This window comes from Bubalus bubalis, chromosome 3 (assembly GCF_019923935.1).
Source record: "Bubalus bubalis isolate 160015118507 breed Murrah chromosome 3, NDDB_SH_1, whole genome shotgun sequence".
NCBI classification, from domain to species: Eukaryota; Metazoa; Chordata; class Mammalia; order Artiodactyla; family Bovidae; genus Bubalus; species Bubalus bubalis.
Window position 1 is genome coordinate 126,712,112 of NC_059159.1, and position 17,081 is coordinate 126,729,192.

The following is a 17,081-nucleotide window of genomic DNA, read 5'->3' on the forward strand; positions in this document are numbered from 1 at the left end:
GCCTGGCTCAGTTTTGCAAAGCATATTCATTTTAATTGCATTGTTTTGGAATCAGATCGAACCTCATAGCTTGGATTCTCCTGCTTTTAGATAGCTTTACAAAATTATCAAAAATTGGACCCAAATCAATTAAATTAAAAGTCTTTTTTAAAAAATACAGTGAGTTTTCATCAAAAACTTGGATGAAGGCATAGAAGGCATGCTGATCACATTTGCAGATGACAGAAAGCTGGGAGGGATCGCTAATATGATGGATGTCAGTATCAACATTCAGAGTGATTTCGACAGGTTGGAACAGGATGGATGAAACCATCATGGAGAAAGTTAACAAAAATAAATGTGAAGCTCAGCATTTAGAATTTTTTTAAATGGGAGAGACTTAGCTTGTCAGTGGTTCATGTTGAGACGATCTCAGGAGTCTATTCCCTATGCTCAGTAAGAACCACCAGTGTGTTCAGGTGGTGGAAGGAGGGATGCTAAATTAGCTTCGGCCTCTGCAGAAGAAGGATAGGACCAGGACCAACTTCGTGGTGCCCCATGGGCTCTGTGCTGTCAGTCCACACTTCAAGGATGGAGTTCAGTTCCAAGCTGGGATTTAAGAGGGCAATGGATACACTGTTTCTGAAAACTTGAAAGGGATAGTTGGAAGAAATGAAAGTATGTAGACAGAAAGAGAGTAGGTGTGTTGGGACTAGGTCACACTTTTGCCATGTTACCAAGAGGACAGTTCTCCCAAGGGCAGATCTAGAGGGTGAAGGAAGTGGCCTTTCCAGTCCATTCTGAGGACAAGAAAGAGTTCTGTTGGCTCCAAGAACTGCTATGGAAGTATGAAGAAACTTAAGGAGAACTCTTTAAGGGTTCCTCACAAGAAGACAGGTTGTTTTGGCTGATATTAAGTTCCTTCCAGCTCTAAGATTTCATGATTCTAGGGTCTACCTTATTGTCCCTAAATGCAAGTGAATAGGTATACATATACATATAAGAATGTGTGCTGTTAAGTAATTGTTACTTCACAAGATTGAATTTGCTTCATTTTCTTAAAAAAAAATTAACATAAAGTGAATGAAGCAAAATGAATTTATTGAAAGTCTACTCTGAGCCAGTTACCATCACATATATTTAGTTTATGTGGTATAATTTATGGTTTCAGTCATTTTTTAAATATCATTCATTGTAATTCCGTTTTCATATTACCTTCTCTTTAAAGTTTTTATTTAAGAATTCAGAGAACTGGAGGTGATCTTGAGGTAATCTAATCCAACATTCATATTTTCAAAGAGTAAATAAAAGTTTAAAAAGATTAAGTGGCTTGCCTAAAGTCAGTGGCAAACAGTTAGACCCAAATCTCACCCCTCAAGAGAGTATGTTTCTCACCATATTGCCTTTCTATTTAATGGAAATGTACTAGTTTGGTTTTTTTTTCAAATAAAAGTCTTTATTAGATTTTTTAAATTACAATAAGAGTAACATATACTCATGGTTTGAAAAAGGCAAACCATTTAGAAGTGAATCAGGTGAAAAATGAAAGTATCTTCTTCATTTATTCCTGCTTAAACCATAGCATAGTGGTAGACATAATTTATTACATTTTAAATAAGAAAATGCACTGTCAGTTTCAAGTCAGACAGTTGAACATGACCAAAACAATTTATTAAAGATGCTACCTTCCCCCAGTGAGTCAGAGAAATGAGAAAACATTTGCCAGACAGGTTCATTCTAATCTTCTTGTCCCAGCCTATATGCCTTTAAGGTAGTAAGTGGGTGTTTTCCTGGTTTGTGGGACAGGGAGGTGGAGGACTTGTTCCAAGTCACAGAGGGAAGGGTGTTTTCAAGGCCAGAAAGATTGCTCCTCCCTCTGTGAAACGTTCCTGGCGCTGAGACCTTCTCTTCTCCTTTGGGCCAGACTTCTCTCCTTCAAAAGTGAGCTCAGATCATTATATATCAGTGCAGTCAAAACATGTCAGATTTGATTTGTTTCGCCTCAAAATGTTGCTGTTCTCTACCCCACAGTTGCTTTTAATTTAGCATTACAAGTATATATAGATACCGGACTTGACTTCAGAGCCTGTGTAGTTCCTAATGAGAAAGTGTACTTCACATCCTCATTTGTTGGTCATTTTAAGTATTTGCCAGCAAACTAGGATGTTTTCTGGTAAGAGTATCACTTAGCACTGTAACAGACTCCAAAAACAAGATACAGTACAGATACAACCAGGCCCCAGCAAGTGGCATTTAAATATGTTAACAAAATAGCCTAAGAAACAACGTAGCTGGCACATGTTAGGCCTACAAAGTATAAACTACATGAAGATTCTGCAGAGTCCTTCTTAAAGCTACTTCAAAGACCCTCTCAAATTGCCACTAACCCACTGGATGATTTCAGGCCATTTCTGCCCCTCTGTGGGCCTCAGTTTTCTCATCTGAATGACGAGAAGATTGGACTACATGCAGTGCCACAATCCCTTCCAGCCTTCTCATCCCCTGACCCTGTGACCATTATACCTGCTACAATTCCCCTATCAGTACCGGTCTCCATTTCCCAAAGTGTGGTACCCAGACTGCCTGTATCAGAAGGAGCCAAGGTGTTTGCTTAAAATGCAGATTCCCAGGGCTACACGCAGGCCTACTGACTCAGAACTGGGGGACGGGGAAAGCAGGCAGGAATCTGCTTTAAAAAGGAATCAGTTTTAAAAAGGCCTCAGATGGTTCTTTGGCACACTAAGGTTTAAGAACCATCATTATAATTTAATAAGAACAATTCAATTTTACCCCGAATCTCCTATTTCCCAACTTGCCTGGCATTGAGAAGAAATGAGCAATAGATATGAATTTAACAGAAAGTAACTGACTCACTGAACAGTTCTTCCAGAGCAGTGGACACATTACTGAACAAGATGCAACTCCTGTCTTCATGGAGCTTACAGGCCAGTGAGGGAGACAGAAAATAAACCCATATGTAACTCCAGTGATGCCATTTTGGGAAGAGAGGAGGGTTTAGGGGTTTTGTTTTTGTTTTTTTTTTAGAGAAGGGAGGCAATTAGATCAGAAAAGAAGAAATTTTGGGGAAAACTGTATTAATTGCCTGTTTTGAAAGTGTCACTTTTTACAGTGTAAGATCCTAAGACTATGTATACATAGTTTGGCTCATAGAATAGTAACATCTGAAATATAAGGACCCAGGGAAAAGTAACATTGTAAGAGAAAATAAAATGTTCTTAAGACATTTTACATATTTAGCCTCAACTGACGGTTAGATAGAGTGAGTATCAGATTCCACTCTGCTATGAAAACATCACATTGCTAAATTTTAGGTCTGGTGTTCACCAAAGGTCTTGCATAATTTATTTTAGGCCTAGCTGTGGCTGAAATCTGACTTGTACATACATGGTATTACCATTTGAAATGTGTCAACTCATTTAAATAATATTTGTTGCTTGCAGTCCTAGATTCTCAATCTAAGTCCTTCAGAGAAATCTGCATTAGACATTAGCTATCAGTAAATGCAATCCTGTGTCTTTGAGTAGTGGCAAAATCTGATTATTGATGGATCAATTATCCATAAAGGCTGGAATACAACGTTACATAAAGAGGAAAAAAGATTGACTTTTAAGGTCTTTCTGTATTCAGTCTATATCTGATTAGAATGATCAATAAACAAATTATTCCAGATTTTCTTTGGTGAACCCCAAACTGCTTAGCCCGGAGATGGAGCGATATAGGGGAGTACAAAAGCAGAGTTTGGGGTCTGGTTCTTCCAACCCCATGCTCAGCATTTCACAGCAAGCTGTTTATAAACTTCTAGCCCAGGCAGAGAGAGACTCTAATATGTTTTGTTCTGTTTCTTTAAACCTTATATTCAATAGAGGGGACAGTTGATTTATTTTTCACCCCCAGAAGTTGATGCTGACCCTCCAGTCACCTCCTAGTTACTGGTGGCTCAGACTGAATCCAGTTTGGCTCCAGAATTCTGGAATGTGAACCGGAATCACTGCAGGTGAAGCCCAGAGAATCTGGCTGGAGTCTGGCACACAGGGCCTGCTGGCTTTCCTCCTTGCTGGACTCCATCAGAGAGAACTGCATACACAGGCAGCCACTGCATCTCCCTGTGTTCAGGATGCATGAAATGTGAGCCCAGCAGGGGCAGAGGCCTGCAGAGGACCCTGGGTGAAAGCTAAGTGCTCTGGAGGCTTCTGAGCAAATATTGGAAGCAGGGAGATTATTGAGTTGTGAGCCCTGCTTTCAGGGACAACAGTGCAGGAGGGAGCTGTTAGGTCCCATTCCTTGACCTTCTTTAGTCTTTTTCTCTCCATTTAACACCCTACTTTGAAACAATAAGGCTGAATTAGTATCAAATTCTAGGCAATACCATCATACCTGATGTGATTAGCAATGTTTAGAATCATTGAATGCAAGAGCCATCATGTGGAACATTCACCAGGATAGATGATGGTCTGGGCTGTAAAAGAATAGAAATCATACAGTGTCTGCCATCAAACCCACCCTGGAATTAAACTAGAAATCAATAACAGAAACACAACTGAATACAAGAGCCAAAGGAATCTTAGAGATTGGCTAGTCTAGTCACTTCCTACTTCAGAGGCAGAAACAGACCCAGAGAAGTTAAGTGCCTAATCTAGGGCTTCACAGCAAGTCAGTGTCAAAGCCTGGAGGAGGAACCCGAGATTTGCTGTCTGATCCAACATTCTCTCCTCAACTCTCCGTTACCTGAGGTTCACAGGTAGTGCTATCAGTTTTCTAAACGTGGTGCTGCCTTGAATTTCATGCTGCCTGTGGGGAACATTTGGAATTAGATTCATGTAAGAAGAGAAAGTTTAAAAATAAAATCTTTTTCTCCCCACTCTCCTCCAGTTAATAGTACATGTGCTAAAAGGAGGTGGTGGGGAGTGTCCGAGACACCAGATCATGCTGTCATCCTTGAATATCCATGGAAAGGAGAGATGACTGCTTCCTTCTACCCTACTTTCCTCCCATTCCAACTCAGAACATCCAGGGCTTCATATTAATAGAATCCAGCCCTGGAAAGATTATTGGGAATAGAGGAGCCAGGACTTTGGACTGGACCTGATATTATGGGATCCTAGAAAGTCAGGCTGAAAATTAGGAACCTTCCAGTTCAACCTCATCCCTCATCTTATAATATGGGAGCTGAGGGACAGTGATAATTCTAAATATCAAAATCATTATCGGTATCATTACTGTCTTCATGTGTTAAATATGTTCTATGTGCCAGGTTTTCCACATATGTTATCACAGTTAATCACTGCAACAAAATGTTGAGGAAGATAGTACCACCATTGTACAGAGGAGAAAACTGAGGCTCAGAAAAGTTAATTTACCCTAGATAACTATAGTAGCAGAGCTACATTATTTCACAAATTAGGGGCCTAGAGAAATCTAGGATTGAAGTAATTGGGTTCCTTGTCTGAAGTTTCTTTTGTTATTTCATGATGCCTTTTGGGAAAACACAGTGGGATGAGGAGAGACCCAATTCAGACAAGGGCCTTATTTCTTCAGACCTATGTAATTCTACAGTCAACACCTGTCTGCTCTTTGGCTTTTTGTCCTCCATCCCCTGACTGTTCTTTCATTGAACAATATTCAACAATGGTTTGTTACGGTTATCATTTAGTCACTGAGAGTCAATTATGTGCCAGTCACTGTGGTGACAAAATATGAGACCAAGGAATATATACATGGAGAGCAAGATACTTTTTTTTTTTGAAATGCAACCTTTATTACAGAGTAAATTCTCATATACACATATACTCTAGTCTTCCATTGATCAAAGCAAAATACTTCTAAAAACTATCCTAGGCCACCAGCTAGTAATATCAGAACTGTTAATAGCCAGAAGGTGTAGGACTGGAAATCACAGAGGCATGTTTAAGTCTTGGCTGTACCACTGTTCGTTATGTAACTTTGGAAAGTCTGTTAGCCTTTCTGTGCTTCTTTGAGTCTCAGTTGCCTCATCTGTAAAATAAGGATTAAAATCCATGCCCCTGGAAGATCAACTGAGAAAGGAGACACAAAAGCACCATCAGCTGTGTTTCTGTGAAGGCAATGATGCACATTTACATGAAGGTTTTTGCATATCTCTTAAGTCTCTGTTGTTGGTTGTCCCTGGATTATTACCTTGCTGTATCAATCTTTCTGCCTGAAGCAGGAAAGATTTTCCTCCAAAGATTGAAGCAAAACTCTGAGGCCACCAGCATAGCTAAAAGCTGGGTAGAGACTTTAATCCTGCCTGTACCTTCCTTCTCCTGGAGCCCTCTAGGTCAGTGTTGTCCAACAGAACCCGTTCTACACCACATGGTGGATATTGAGCACTTGAAATATGGCTAGTGTGATAGAGGATTTTCACTCATTTAAGTAGCCACAAGTCCTGAGTCTAATGGCACCCTACTGCCTGGGCCGTGCCAAGGACACATTCCTCCCCCAATCCCTCCTTTTTTGTTCTATCTCTCAGAAATCCATCAACAGTAAGCATTCATCTTCTTGAACTGGTTAATTCTAAGATTCTCAAACTTCACTGTGCATGAGAATTCACCTGGAGATCTTGATAAAACAGTTTCTTGGGCTACTCCCCACAGAGATTCTGATTCTGTAGGTCTGGGGCAGAGCTGGAGATTTTTGCTTCTAACACATTCCCAGGTGTTGCGGATGCTGCTGGTCCAAGGACCACAGTTTGAGAACCAGGGGTTAATTAAACATCTTGTTTGGAGACAGCTATGCCTTAGGGACTCTGTGGATCCTGGAGGCTCACAAAGACAACCCCCTAGGGTAATGACTCTCAACACTGGCAGCCCTTTGGAATCACCTGGGGAGCTTTTAAAAATTCCTGATGACCAGTCCCCATCCCAGACCAGTTAAATTAGAATCTCTGTGGATGTGACCCAGACATGAGTGTTTTTTAAAGCTCCCCAGATAATTGCAGTCAGAACTGAAAACCAGTGCACTCATGGGACTTAGGCAAATTTCGTTGCCTATTTAAGTGGTAACAGAGTCCACTCTATTTATGTCACAGGGCTATCATGAGAATCTGATGAGACTATGAATGCAAAAAGGTTTTATAAACTGTAGGACCAAAGAGTAAAGATTTAGGCATTGACAGTCTTTTTTTTTTTCTTTGAGTGTAAATTGTTTTATTAGAAGGTGCTGGAAATTAGGGGGATGAGGACTAAGACTTGTAAGAGAAGCAAGCAATAAAATATGCAGCATAACATAAAACACCGTATGGGCAGCTGACACTTGGTCCCAAAGGAATGCTCTAGGAGACAGTCCTAGAACCTGCATTGAACTGTAGTTACCCCACCCAAGGGATACACGGCTTGGTTATCCACCAACCCACTGACTGAGGTTCTCCAGGGAGGATGCTAATTTCTAGCACTTTCTGCTGTCAATCACACTAAGAGTGGGCTCTGGTGGTCAAAGAAAGCCCTCCTGAAAAGAGAAGGCATTGACAATCTTGCAAGAGCCAATTAGCAAATGATGCTGTCAGCCCTATTGGACTGAGATAACGCTGCTCTCTGTGGTTTGCATTCTAGTACTGTCCCACTGACCAGGCTGCTGCAGGCACAGATGCTGAGCATGTACAACAGTTCTACAACCTTCTAACAGCCTCCATTGATGTATCCAGAAGCTGGGCAGAAAAGATTCCCGGATTTACTGATCTCCCCAAAGAAGATCAGACATTACTTATAGAATCAGCCTTTTTGGAGCTGTTTGTTCTCAGACTTTCCATCAGGTAATTACTATTCTTTTATCTCCCTTTAGTCCACTCCTTCTTTTGAAGAAGTTTGAAACCTGCTGGATTTTTAACTAAGTCAGTGGTGAAAAGTTTGCTCAAGAAGGACATATGTAATATGACCAGGCATTAAAAAAACTGAGCAGTGGATCGAACACTGGGCTGGTAGCCAGGTCTCCTGGGTTCTAGTCTCAGTTTTAACAGACTTGTTGTAAGACCCTAAGCAGGTCACTTGCTTCACCAGAAATCTAGTTTCCTTCTTCATAAAATGAGAAGGTTGGATTTGGCAATTGATGGGCTTCCCTGGTAGCTCAGCTGGTAAAGAATCCACCTGCACTGCAGGAGACCTGGGTTTGATCCCTGGATTAGGAAGGTTTCCTCGAGGAGGGATAGCAACCCACTCCAGTATTCTTGCCTTGAGAATCTCCATGGACAGAAGAGCTTGGCTGGCTAGTCTATGGGGTCGCAAAGAGTTAGACACGACTGAGCGACTAAGCACGACACACAGCAAAGCCCCTTGCAGCGCCATCAATCTGTGATTCCAGGAAGATTCTCATGGTACATAAGGTATTTCCTGGGAGCAAGTATTTTCAGCATTGCCTTTACCTCCCAGGTTTCTATTTAGTGTTACTTTCTGATACACCAGAGGGGGCGCTAAAGAGTTCCCACAGCTTTGCAGCCTCCAGTATTTATTCCAAGAGGGAGAAGGAAATGGCAACCCACTCCAGTGTTCTTGCCTGGAGAATCCCAGGGATGGGGGAGCCTGGTGGGCTGCCGTCTATGGGGTCGCACAGAGTCGGACACGACTGAAGTGACTTAGCAGCAGCAGCAGCAGCTTCTGGATCAATAAATTTGGTTCACCTTACCGCACTCAGTGACATCAAAAACAAACAGAAACTTATTTTTCAAAAAGCTAGAACCTGGAATCTAAGCTTCTGCCATAAAGTTCACATGTAGCATTTTAAATTCTATCTTCCTTGCTTCCTTTCAGTTATATATTTATAGGAGATGGTACCAACATTTTACCAATATTATAGGAAAAACCATCACTTTTCCCCTCTTTCTCTTCCCTGCTACCCACTCCCCAGTTTCACATCATGTTACCAGAAACTCTCATTTAAGATGCAAATTCCCATGCCTCATTCCCAGCTGTTTTGGTTTGGATCTACATTGAAGCAAGTCTAGAAATCTGCTTTTTTTTATGTATTTATTAATTTTTTAAATGAAAGATGAATATTTTTAATGATGAAATGTACAATTCACAAAGAAGATAGACATCGTAAACCATTAGACACCTAACAACAAAGAAACAAAGATACATAAAGCAAAAATCAGAAGAAATATGAGGGAAAAGAAAAAATATATATAATCATAGTGTGACATATTAACTTAGAAATCTGCATTTTTAAGTCATATTCTAGCAATTCTGATGCCACTGATCTGAGGTCCAGGTTTTAAACCCTGAGATTGAATCATTCTGTTCTGTGCATGCATGCCTCTGGGGAGGGATCTGTGGGAGAGACCAAAGTGGAGTTACAACCAGACTGCCAGTAATTAGCATAATTACAGCCAATCCTGCATGTGCAGGAGCCAAGCTGAATCAGCAATATGACTACTATCTATTAGGCAGGCAGCAAGGATTAAGTCCATGATCAGCTCCATGAGGGCAGACACCATGTAGGCCGTATTCATCAGGTTTTCTCCAGTGTCCAGCCAAGGAATGGCACTGGTTTTGTGCTCAAGAAATATTTGCTGAGTGAATGAATGAATGAAGTTATTTCTCTAAAATAAAAAGACATTAACATGTTACTGCAATGGGCCAAGAGAGAGAAATATGTAGCAAGAGATTTGAAAATTAAAGGAGAGTTAAGATTAAGTTAAGGTCCACCTAAAATTCAGAATTAGTTACACCTAACACTGGTTGGCGGAGAAGGCAATGGCACCCCACTCCAGTACTCTTGCCTGGAAAATCCATGGACAGAAGAGCCTGGTAGGCTGCAGTCCATGGGGTCGCTAAGAGTCGGACACGACAGAGCGACTTCACTTTCACTTTTCTCTTTCATGCATTGGAGAAGGAAATGGCAACCCACTCCAGTATTCTTGCCTGGAGAATCCCAGGGACAGCGGAGCCTGGTGGGCTGTGTCTGTGGGGTCGCACAGAGTCCGACTGAAGCGACTTAGCATAACATAGCATAGCAACACTGGTTGGGCTCCTCTTGTATTCAGGCACTGTGCATAGACTTTCAAATTCTTTATTTTATTTAATTCCCACAACATTCTTTGGAGGTAGCAATTAGAATTCTTGTTTTATAGATAAGGATAAGGAAATGCAGAAAGATTAAAGGAGTGCCCAAGGCTCCACAGAGAAGTGGTGCTAACTAGAAGTTCCAGGGTGCCGTTCCTGAGAAAAGAATGGGATCACTGTGGACATAACATAAACTATCAGGATGGATTGAGAAATAGCCCTCTACAGCCCCACTGTTAAAAGTGGAGAATGTAGTACAAAACAAGGACTCTTTTTACTTTAGACCATTGTTCAGTTTATGATTGATTTCTGGCGCTTGAGAGGACTTGGTGTTTTTAGAGTCTGCACAATGGAATTGTAGTGTCTAACCTCGGGCCTTATCAGTTTTCGACATTTAAGAAAATGAAAGAGAAGTCCTGGCGAAGGAGCACTGAAGGGAACAGTCTCATGTTCATGGCACAGAGAGATAGGGCACTGGGCTTCACTTCCAGCATCCATCCCAGGGCAAGCCAGAAACTGCTTCTAAACCTAAGAGAGCAAACGCCCTACTCTGAGCATCTCCAGGGCTGAGGCTTACCAGGGAAGTCAGACCACTAGCAGTGGTTGTTTATCCCAGGGCTGTTCATTGACAGTGTCTGGGCGGGTTTCACAGCACCACACTGGGTTTGTGAAGGCTGCCCAAAGCTGTGCAGGTACCGGTGCATTATGATGTTATCCCACTGGACAGATTGAACAGACCTATTTTTGTGTCTCTATCCTCACCCCCCTATGACTTTCTCTCGTAGGTCAAACACTGCTGAAGATAAGTTTGTGTTCTGCAATGGACTTGTCCTGCATCGACTTCAGTGCCTTCGTGGATTTGGGGAGTGGCTCGACTCCATTAAAGACTTTTCCTTAAGTTTGCAGAGCCTGAACCTTGATATCCAAGCCTTAGCCTGCCTGTCAGCACTGAGCATGGTCACAGGTAAGCGCCACCCTGACATGACGTGAAAGGACTGTGTCTCCCCCTCTCTCTTTTCCTGGCTTATGTTTGATTCTGGCTTTGGCTATCCCACAAACACAGGAAATTAGGAAAATGATTGCCCCACTTTGCTGAAATCCACTGAGTTTGTTGTTGTTTAGACGCTAAGTCGTGTCTGACTCTTTGCAACCCCATGGACTGTAGCCCACCAGGCTCCTCTGTTCATAGGCTTTCCCCGGCTAGATTACTGGAGTGGGTTGCCATCTCCCTCTCTAGGGCATCTTCCCAACCAAGGGATCGAACCCACGCCTCCTGTATTGGCAGGTGGATTCTTTACCACTGAACCACCAGAAAAGTCCCCCATTGCTGCTGCTGCTGCTAAGTCGCTTCAGTCATGGCCGACTCTGTGTGACCCCATAGACGGCAGCCCACCAGGCTCCACCGTCCCTGGGATTCTCCAGGCAAGAACACTGGAGTGGGTTGCTATTTCCTTCCCCAATGCATGAAAGTGAAAAGTGAAAGTGAAGTCGCTCAGTCGTCTCCGACTCTCAGCGACCTCATGGACTGTAGCCCACCAGGCTCCTCCATCCATGGGATTTTCCAGGCAAGAGTACTGGAGTGGGGTGCCATTGCCTTCTCCGCCCCACTAGGTTTATCATAGTTTAAAACAGGAGACACACAGCTGCAACTTATTGTCATGAACTTCCAGGACAGAAGATTCCCAGTGGGTTTGGTTATTGTCAGTAAACCCAGTTATATGAAAATCTAAATTTCCACAGGGTCACTGTGGGCAGTTGGACTCACTGCTTCAGGGTTATTTTTACAGGAGCTTTTGAAGGATGATTACCATAACCAGCCTGGTCCTCTGGGACAGAGGGGTGGGTCTTTGCTTCTCCCCAGTCCTTGGCTAGTAACCCAAAGTAAAACCAAAGAACTACATACACATAAAACACACATTTATTTATTTACAGCTTTATTTAGCAGCTTTAATTGGCAGAGGACTGAGGAAAATGGGTATTCATATACAGCAAAAATGGTTCAACTCAACTACTTTAAGGGTTTAAACCAGAAGCCTAGAACATATTCAGCTTCTCTGCTATGCCTTTCTCCCCCTAGATGTCTCTTCCTGTCTATCTTTTGGGAGGTAAACGATTCCAAGGCAGAATGACAAAGAAAAACAAAGGCATAGTGGATAAGAAAGGGAACACCATCTCCCTGTAGCTGCTTGAGGTCCCAGCTCCCCTCTGCTCCTTCATACTTTCAGAGTTTCCTGTTCGATCTCATCCTTCTTGTTCAAACTGGGGCCTGGTGAGGTAGTGACAGTAGATGGAGGCTCCAGAAGAGGCTAGCCAGAGCGGGTTTCACCTCCCATCCTTTTCATCAGACTCAAGTACAGGCTAGGTCATTGGACTGAGAATTAAGTTTCAGATTCTTGACATGCTCTTGGCTGTGGAAAACATGTTTTTTTAGGCTGGTGATGCATTTCACAGAGGGCCAAATGCATCCTGGGGCACACACGTGCCCTTCTCTCTGATGCATCAGAAATATGCTTACACACACCTCCCTGGGACGTCTCCTGTTAGCTAAAGGGAGATATGTCTGAGTACATTAACAGACTAAGCTGGTTCATCATCTGATGGTTTACATAAAGGCCAAGAAGAGTAAAGGTGTGTGCAATGGGAGGAACAGGACACCAGTTCCCTCAGGATTCCAAGTGGAAACTGACTCCTCCTGGTCTTTGGTCCTGAATGAGAAGTCTCCCCTGCCAGAGGCTTACAAAGAAACCATTGACAAAACAAAAAGTAACAGTCTCCAAGAGTATGGATTTGATTAAGGGGTCTTTCAAATGGCACACATAAGGCAGCACCTGAAGAAAAGAAACACATTGAAGGCACAAACGTTTCACTCCAGCAGGACTGGAATGAACCTGGGTCAAAGGCTAGCTTTCCACTGAAGCTCTCCAGTTCAGTTTTAAAATCATTCAACTCTTCCTAGAACAGTTAAACCTTCAAAGCTAGAAAGTATGAAATTTAGTTAATTTAGAAAAACAGACACAAAACCCAGAGCCAGCTAACCTTTGCTTTCAGTGAGTAAAGCCAACACATTGCACATCTCTATGGAAATGGGTTTTGAGTATAGTTCATCTACAAGTATTCCCTGATCTAGGCACTCTGCTGCAATTCAGTGGGTTTTCAGAGATGGTAACACATATCCCTGGAAGAGATAGAGCACGCAAAAGAATCCATGTGATACAAAGTGCTGAGTGCCAAGGTGGGGATGTGAGAGTGGGTACAAGGTGCTGAGAGACCCATGGTGGGAGATGGTCATCTCAAAAGAGGTAGTGTAAAAGAATCTAAAAAAGAGTGAATACATGTATATGTATAACAGAGTCAACTTGCTGTACACTTAAAACTAACACAACATTGTAAATCAACTATACTCCATTAAAAAAAATTTTTTTTAAGATGTAAATATATCCAAACCAGGAAAAAAAAAAAGGAGGCAGCATGAGCTGGTCTTTGATAAAAACATAGGATATCTCCAAGCTAAAATGGAAGGAGTGAGAATTCTAGGCATAAATATAAATTTGCTAAAGCCATTGAAAATGTGGCTGTCATACATTTCAGGTCTAAAAACCAGAGTGATGGGAAGTGAGACAGGTGTGATAGGTTAAGGTGAGGCACAGCATGGAGAATGTTTCACACTTGGATGAGAAGGTTGGGGTTTATCTTGAGAGCAGTGGGCATCCATAGAGAGGAGCATCATGGCCAGGCTTGCATTTTAGAAAAGTCTACCCTGACAGCTCCAAAATCACTGCAGATGGTGACTGCAGCCATGAAATTAAAAGACCCTTACTCTTGAGAAGGAAAGTTATGACCAACCTAGATAGCATATTGAAAAGCAGAGACGTTACTTTGCCAACAAAGGTCCGTCTAGTCAAGGCTATGGTTTTTCTAGTGGTCATGTATGGATGTGAGAGTTGGACTGTGAAGAAAGCTGAGCACCGAAGAATTGATGCTTTTGAACTGTGGTGTTGGAGAAGACTCTTGAGAGTCCGTTGGTCTGCAAGGAGATCCAGCCAGTCCATTCTAAAGGAGATCAGTCCTGGGTATTCTTTGGAAGGACTGATGCTAAAGCTGAAACTCCAGTACTTTGGCCACCTCATGCGAAGAGTTGACTCATTGGAAAAGACTCTGATGCTGGGAGGGATTGGGAGCAGGAGAAAGGGATGACAGAGGATGAGATGGCTGGATGGCATCACCGACTCAATGGACATGAGTTTGAGTGAACTCCGGGAATTGGTGATGGACAGGGGGGCCTGGCATGCTGCGATTCATGGGGTCGCGAAGAGTCGGACACGACTGAGCGAATGAACTGAACTGACCCTGACAGCTGGTTTTGAGCACAGATTTTAGCAGGAAAGAGACTGAGAGGGAAAAAGCCAGTCCAGGTATGAAAGTTTGGTTTAAGAGGTGGTCCTGAGGCTGACATCTTTTTTTGTTTTACCCTTTAAGTAGAAATTAATAGACAACAGTGAGGTCACAGCATGTGAGTGCCAGGCAATCCCAACCTGGAGAGATGGGCAGTTCAGTGTGGAGAATACGGACTAGGAATTAGGAGAAGGTGGTGCTAGTCCCATCTCTGCCTGCAGTTTGCTGTGTGTACAGCAGTTACAGATGCTTTGCTGCTGCAGCTGTTTAGTCAGTAAGATGTGTCCAACTCTTTGTGATCCCACGGACTGTAACCCGCCAGGCTTCTCTTTGCATGGAATTTCCCAGGCAAGAATACTGGAGTGGGTTGCAATTTCCTTCTCCAGGGGATCTTTCCAACCCAGGGATCAAAGTCACATCTCCTGCATTGCAGGCAGATCCTTTGCTGCTGAGCCAACTATAGCTGCTCAGCTTTTGCCCATTTATGTGGAGACTTGCTCAGAGAGGCAGCAGGTTGGCATGGCAGAAATTGCAAGGATTTTGGAGACCACCACCCCAGGTTTGAATCTGAGATCACGTATTTAGTAAGTGCATGCTACTGAGAAATGCATTTCTCTGAACTCAGTTTCCCCATCTGTAAAATGGGGATAATAATATCTATTCCCTCTGGTGGCAGCAAGGATGACAGATAACTAGGTTTGTGATGTAGCCAAACTGGTTTCAGAACAGGTGCTCTCTGCATTTATCTTCCATCCTGGAGGGATAGTAACAGGGACTCCCTCAAATCAGGCACATGCCTGCCCTTTCCACAAACCCTAGCAGTCCAAAATCAAACTCGGCAGCATGAGGAAACAGGTGGTAGCCTTAGAAGGCAGTGTGTTTGGTGAATATCTCCTAGGACGCTGGAGAGAGGCTTGAAGAAAGACAGTGATATTAAAGAAATTCGGCTCCACTTACCAGGCTCTGACAAAGGGCCCAGTCCTTGATGGGGTGCTTCCAGGCCCTGCTGTCAGTCCCAAGGCCTGTGCAGAGCTGGTTGCTACAGGTGCTATAGTTATAATACACAAGAAAAACAAGGCCTCTTCTCTCATTTCTGGATCTCGCAGAACTCTGTCTGTGATTTGCTGGTTAGGAGAGGGGTTGAAATGTGTGAAAACTTCAGGAAATGGCAGAAAAGGCAGTGCCTGAGCCCCAGCAGTGCACTTTGTCATGGATATTAATTTTCATTTGAACGTGGGCTTCCCTGAAATCTTGACCTCTGAGAAAGCTCCATTGATCATAAAAGGTGATTGTGGAATATCAGTCGGGCTATTGGCAGGAGAAAATTTGTCCCCAAATTGTCTGCTCCAAACCACACAGAACTCATCAAAAGGAAATGGGGTTTTAGACATTTAATCAGTCTTGCTTCCAGGAAAGTTATTAAGAATCTGTACCACAATGGTAGTTTGTACAAACATGACTTTTTTTCCTAATTCTTTTTTTTTTTTTTTTCTTCCTCCACTTCTGTCTCTGTGCCCTGATAAAAAACTAGGTGGCGAGGTGGGGCAGGAAATGGTTTTCTTCAGATCACTCTCCTTTCGCACAGTAAAAGGAAGTTCCCCACAGTTGTGGTTGTCACATGTTTTTACGTGTTTTTACGTCCTCACTTTATCTACACTAACCACTCCTATATTTCTGACATAGGAGTAATGGAAACGCTTTGCTTCTGATAGAATACCAATGAGGTAATATCTAGTTGCAGTTAAGTATGTGTAATAAATAAGAAGCCCTCTCCCAAATAAAAAGTTAGTATGGAATTACCATTTTATAAGTATTGTTCACTAAGTAAATATTGAGGCCCTACTATATGTGGGGCACGGTGACAGTCTCTAGGGATGCAAAGATGAGCCGATGAGCCATGTGTGAATTCTGCTGTCAGAATTCACAGCAGAAAAGTGTATGGTCTACTAGGAAGTCACATGTGTTGATGTAGTGAACTCAGTGCATGGTAGTGAGTGCTCAGATCCTCAAAAGGGATAGATTCAGGGCAGGGGAAGTTCAGATTACTGCTAGCACTTTGGGGGTAAAGGAAAATGGAGGTACTGGTCATGCATGGCTTCCCAAGCAGATGGCATCGAGAAATGAGACCGTTTAGAGGAAGGACATTCCGCTGTGCAATGGAGGAAACTGCATAGCAGGGGCATGGCAGGGGAACTCTTCACAGTCTGGGGAAAAGCAAGGAGCTGGAGTTGCATTATGTATTTTTTTTATTTTTTCCTTTTCTTCAAGATTTTATTGGCGCATAGTTGATTTACAGTGTTGTGTTAGTTTCAGGTGTACAGCAAAGTGAATCTGTTATACATATATCTACTGTTTTTCAGATTCTCTTCCTATATAGGCCATTATGCTATACAGTAGGTCTTTTAAATCCTATATGTAATCTCAGTAGAAAGAACAGAAAAACTAAAAGAGTACAAGCTACTGCACTTGATGATGCTGTATCTTAGAATGAGCATGAAAAAGAAAACATGAATCCACTGTGGGCCAAGGACTCCCTGCTTCTGATGGTGAGAGCTGACAGTATGTCCTGTACTCTGGAGAAATTTAAAGAATTTTCAGGGAAAAATATTGATTCTATGTAATATTTATCTTATGGCTTATGATTATGATCTAACCGCAGAGTAAAATGCATTTCCCATA

The 17,081-nt window shown here is 42.5% G+C and overlaps 1 protein-coding gene across 9 annotated transcripts in view; it reads left to right on the top strand.

Annotated features, from left to right (window-relative positions):
- Positions 1-17,081, top strand: part of NR4A3 (nuclear receptor subfamily 4 group A member 3) — a 42,686-nt gene that overhangs the window by 14,747 nt on the left and 10,858 nt on the right. For 7 of the 9 annotated variants that reach the window (XM_025281795.3, XM_044940077.2, XM_025281794.3 and 4 more), the window contains 2 exons: positions 7,566-7,765; positions 10,796-10,974. In XM_025281795.3, the coding sequence (XP_025137580.3) occupies positions 7,566-7,765; positions 10,796-10,974 (379 nt within the window). Of the gene's footprint in view, positions 1-7,565; positions 7,766-10,795; positions 10,975-17,081 lie in introns of those variants that run through there. The other 2 variants (XM_025281800.3, XM_025281799.3) reach the window with 2 other exon arrangements.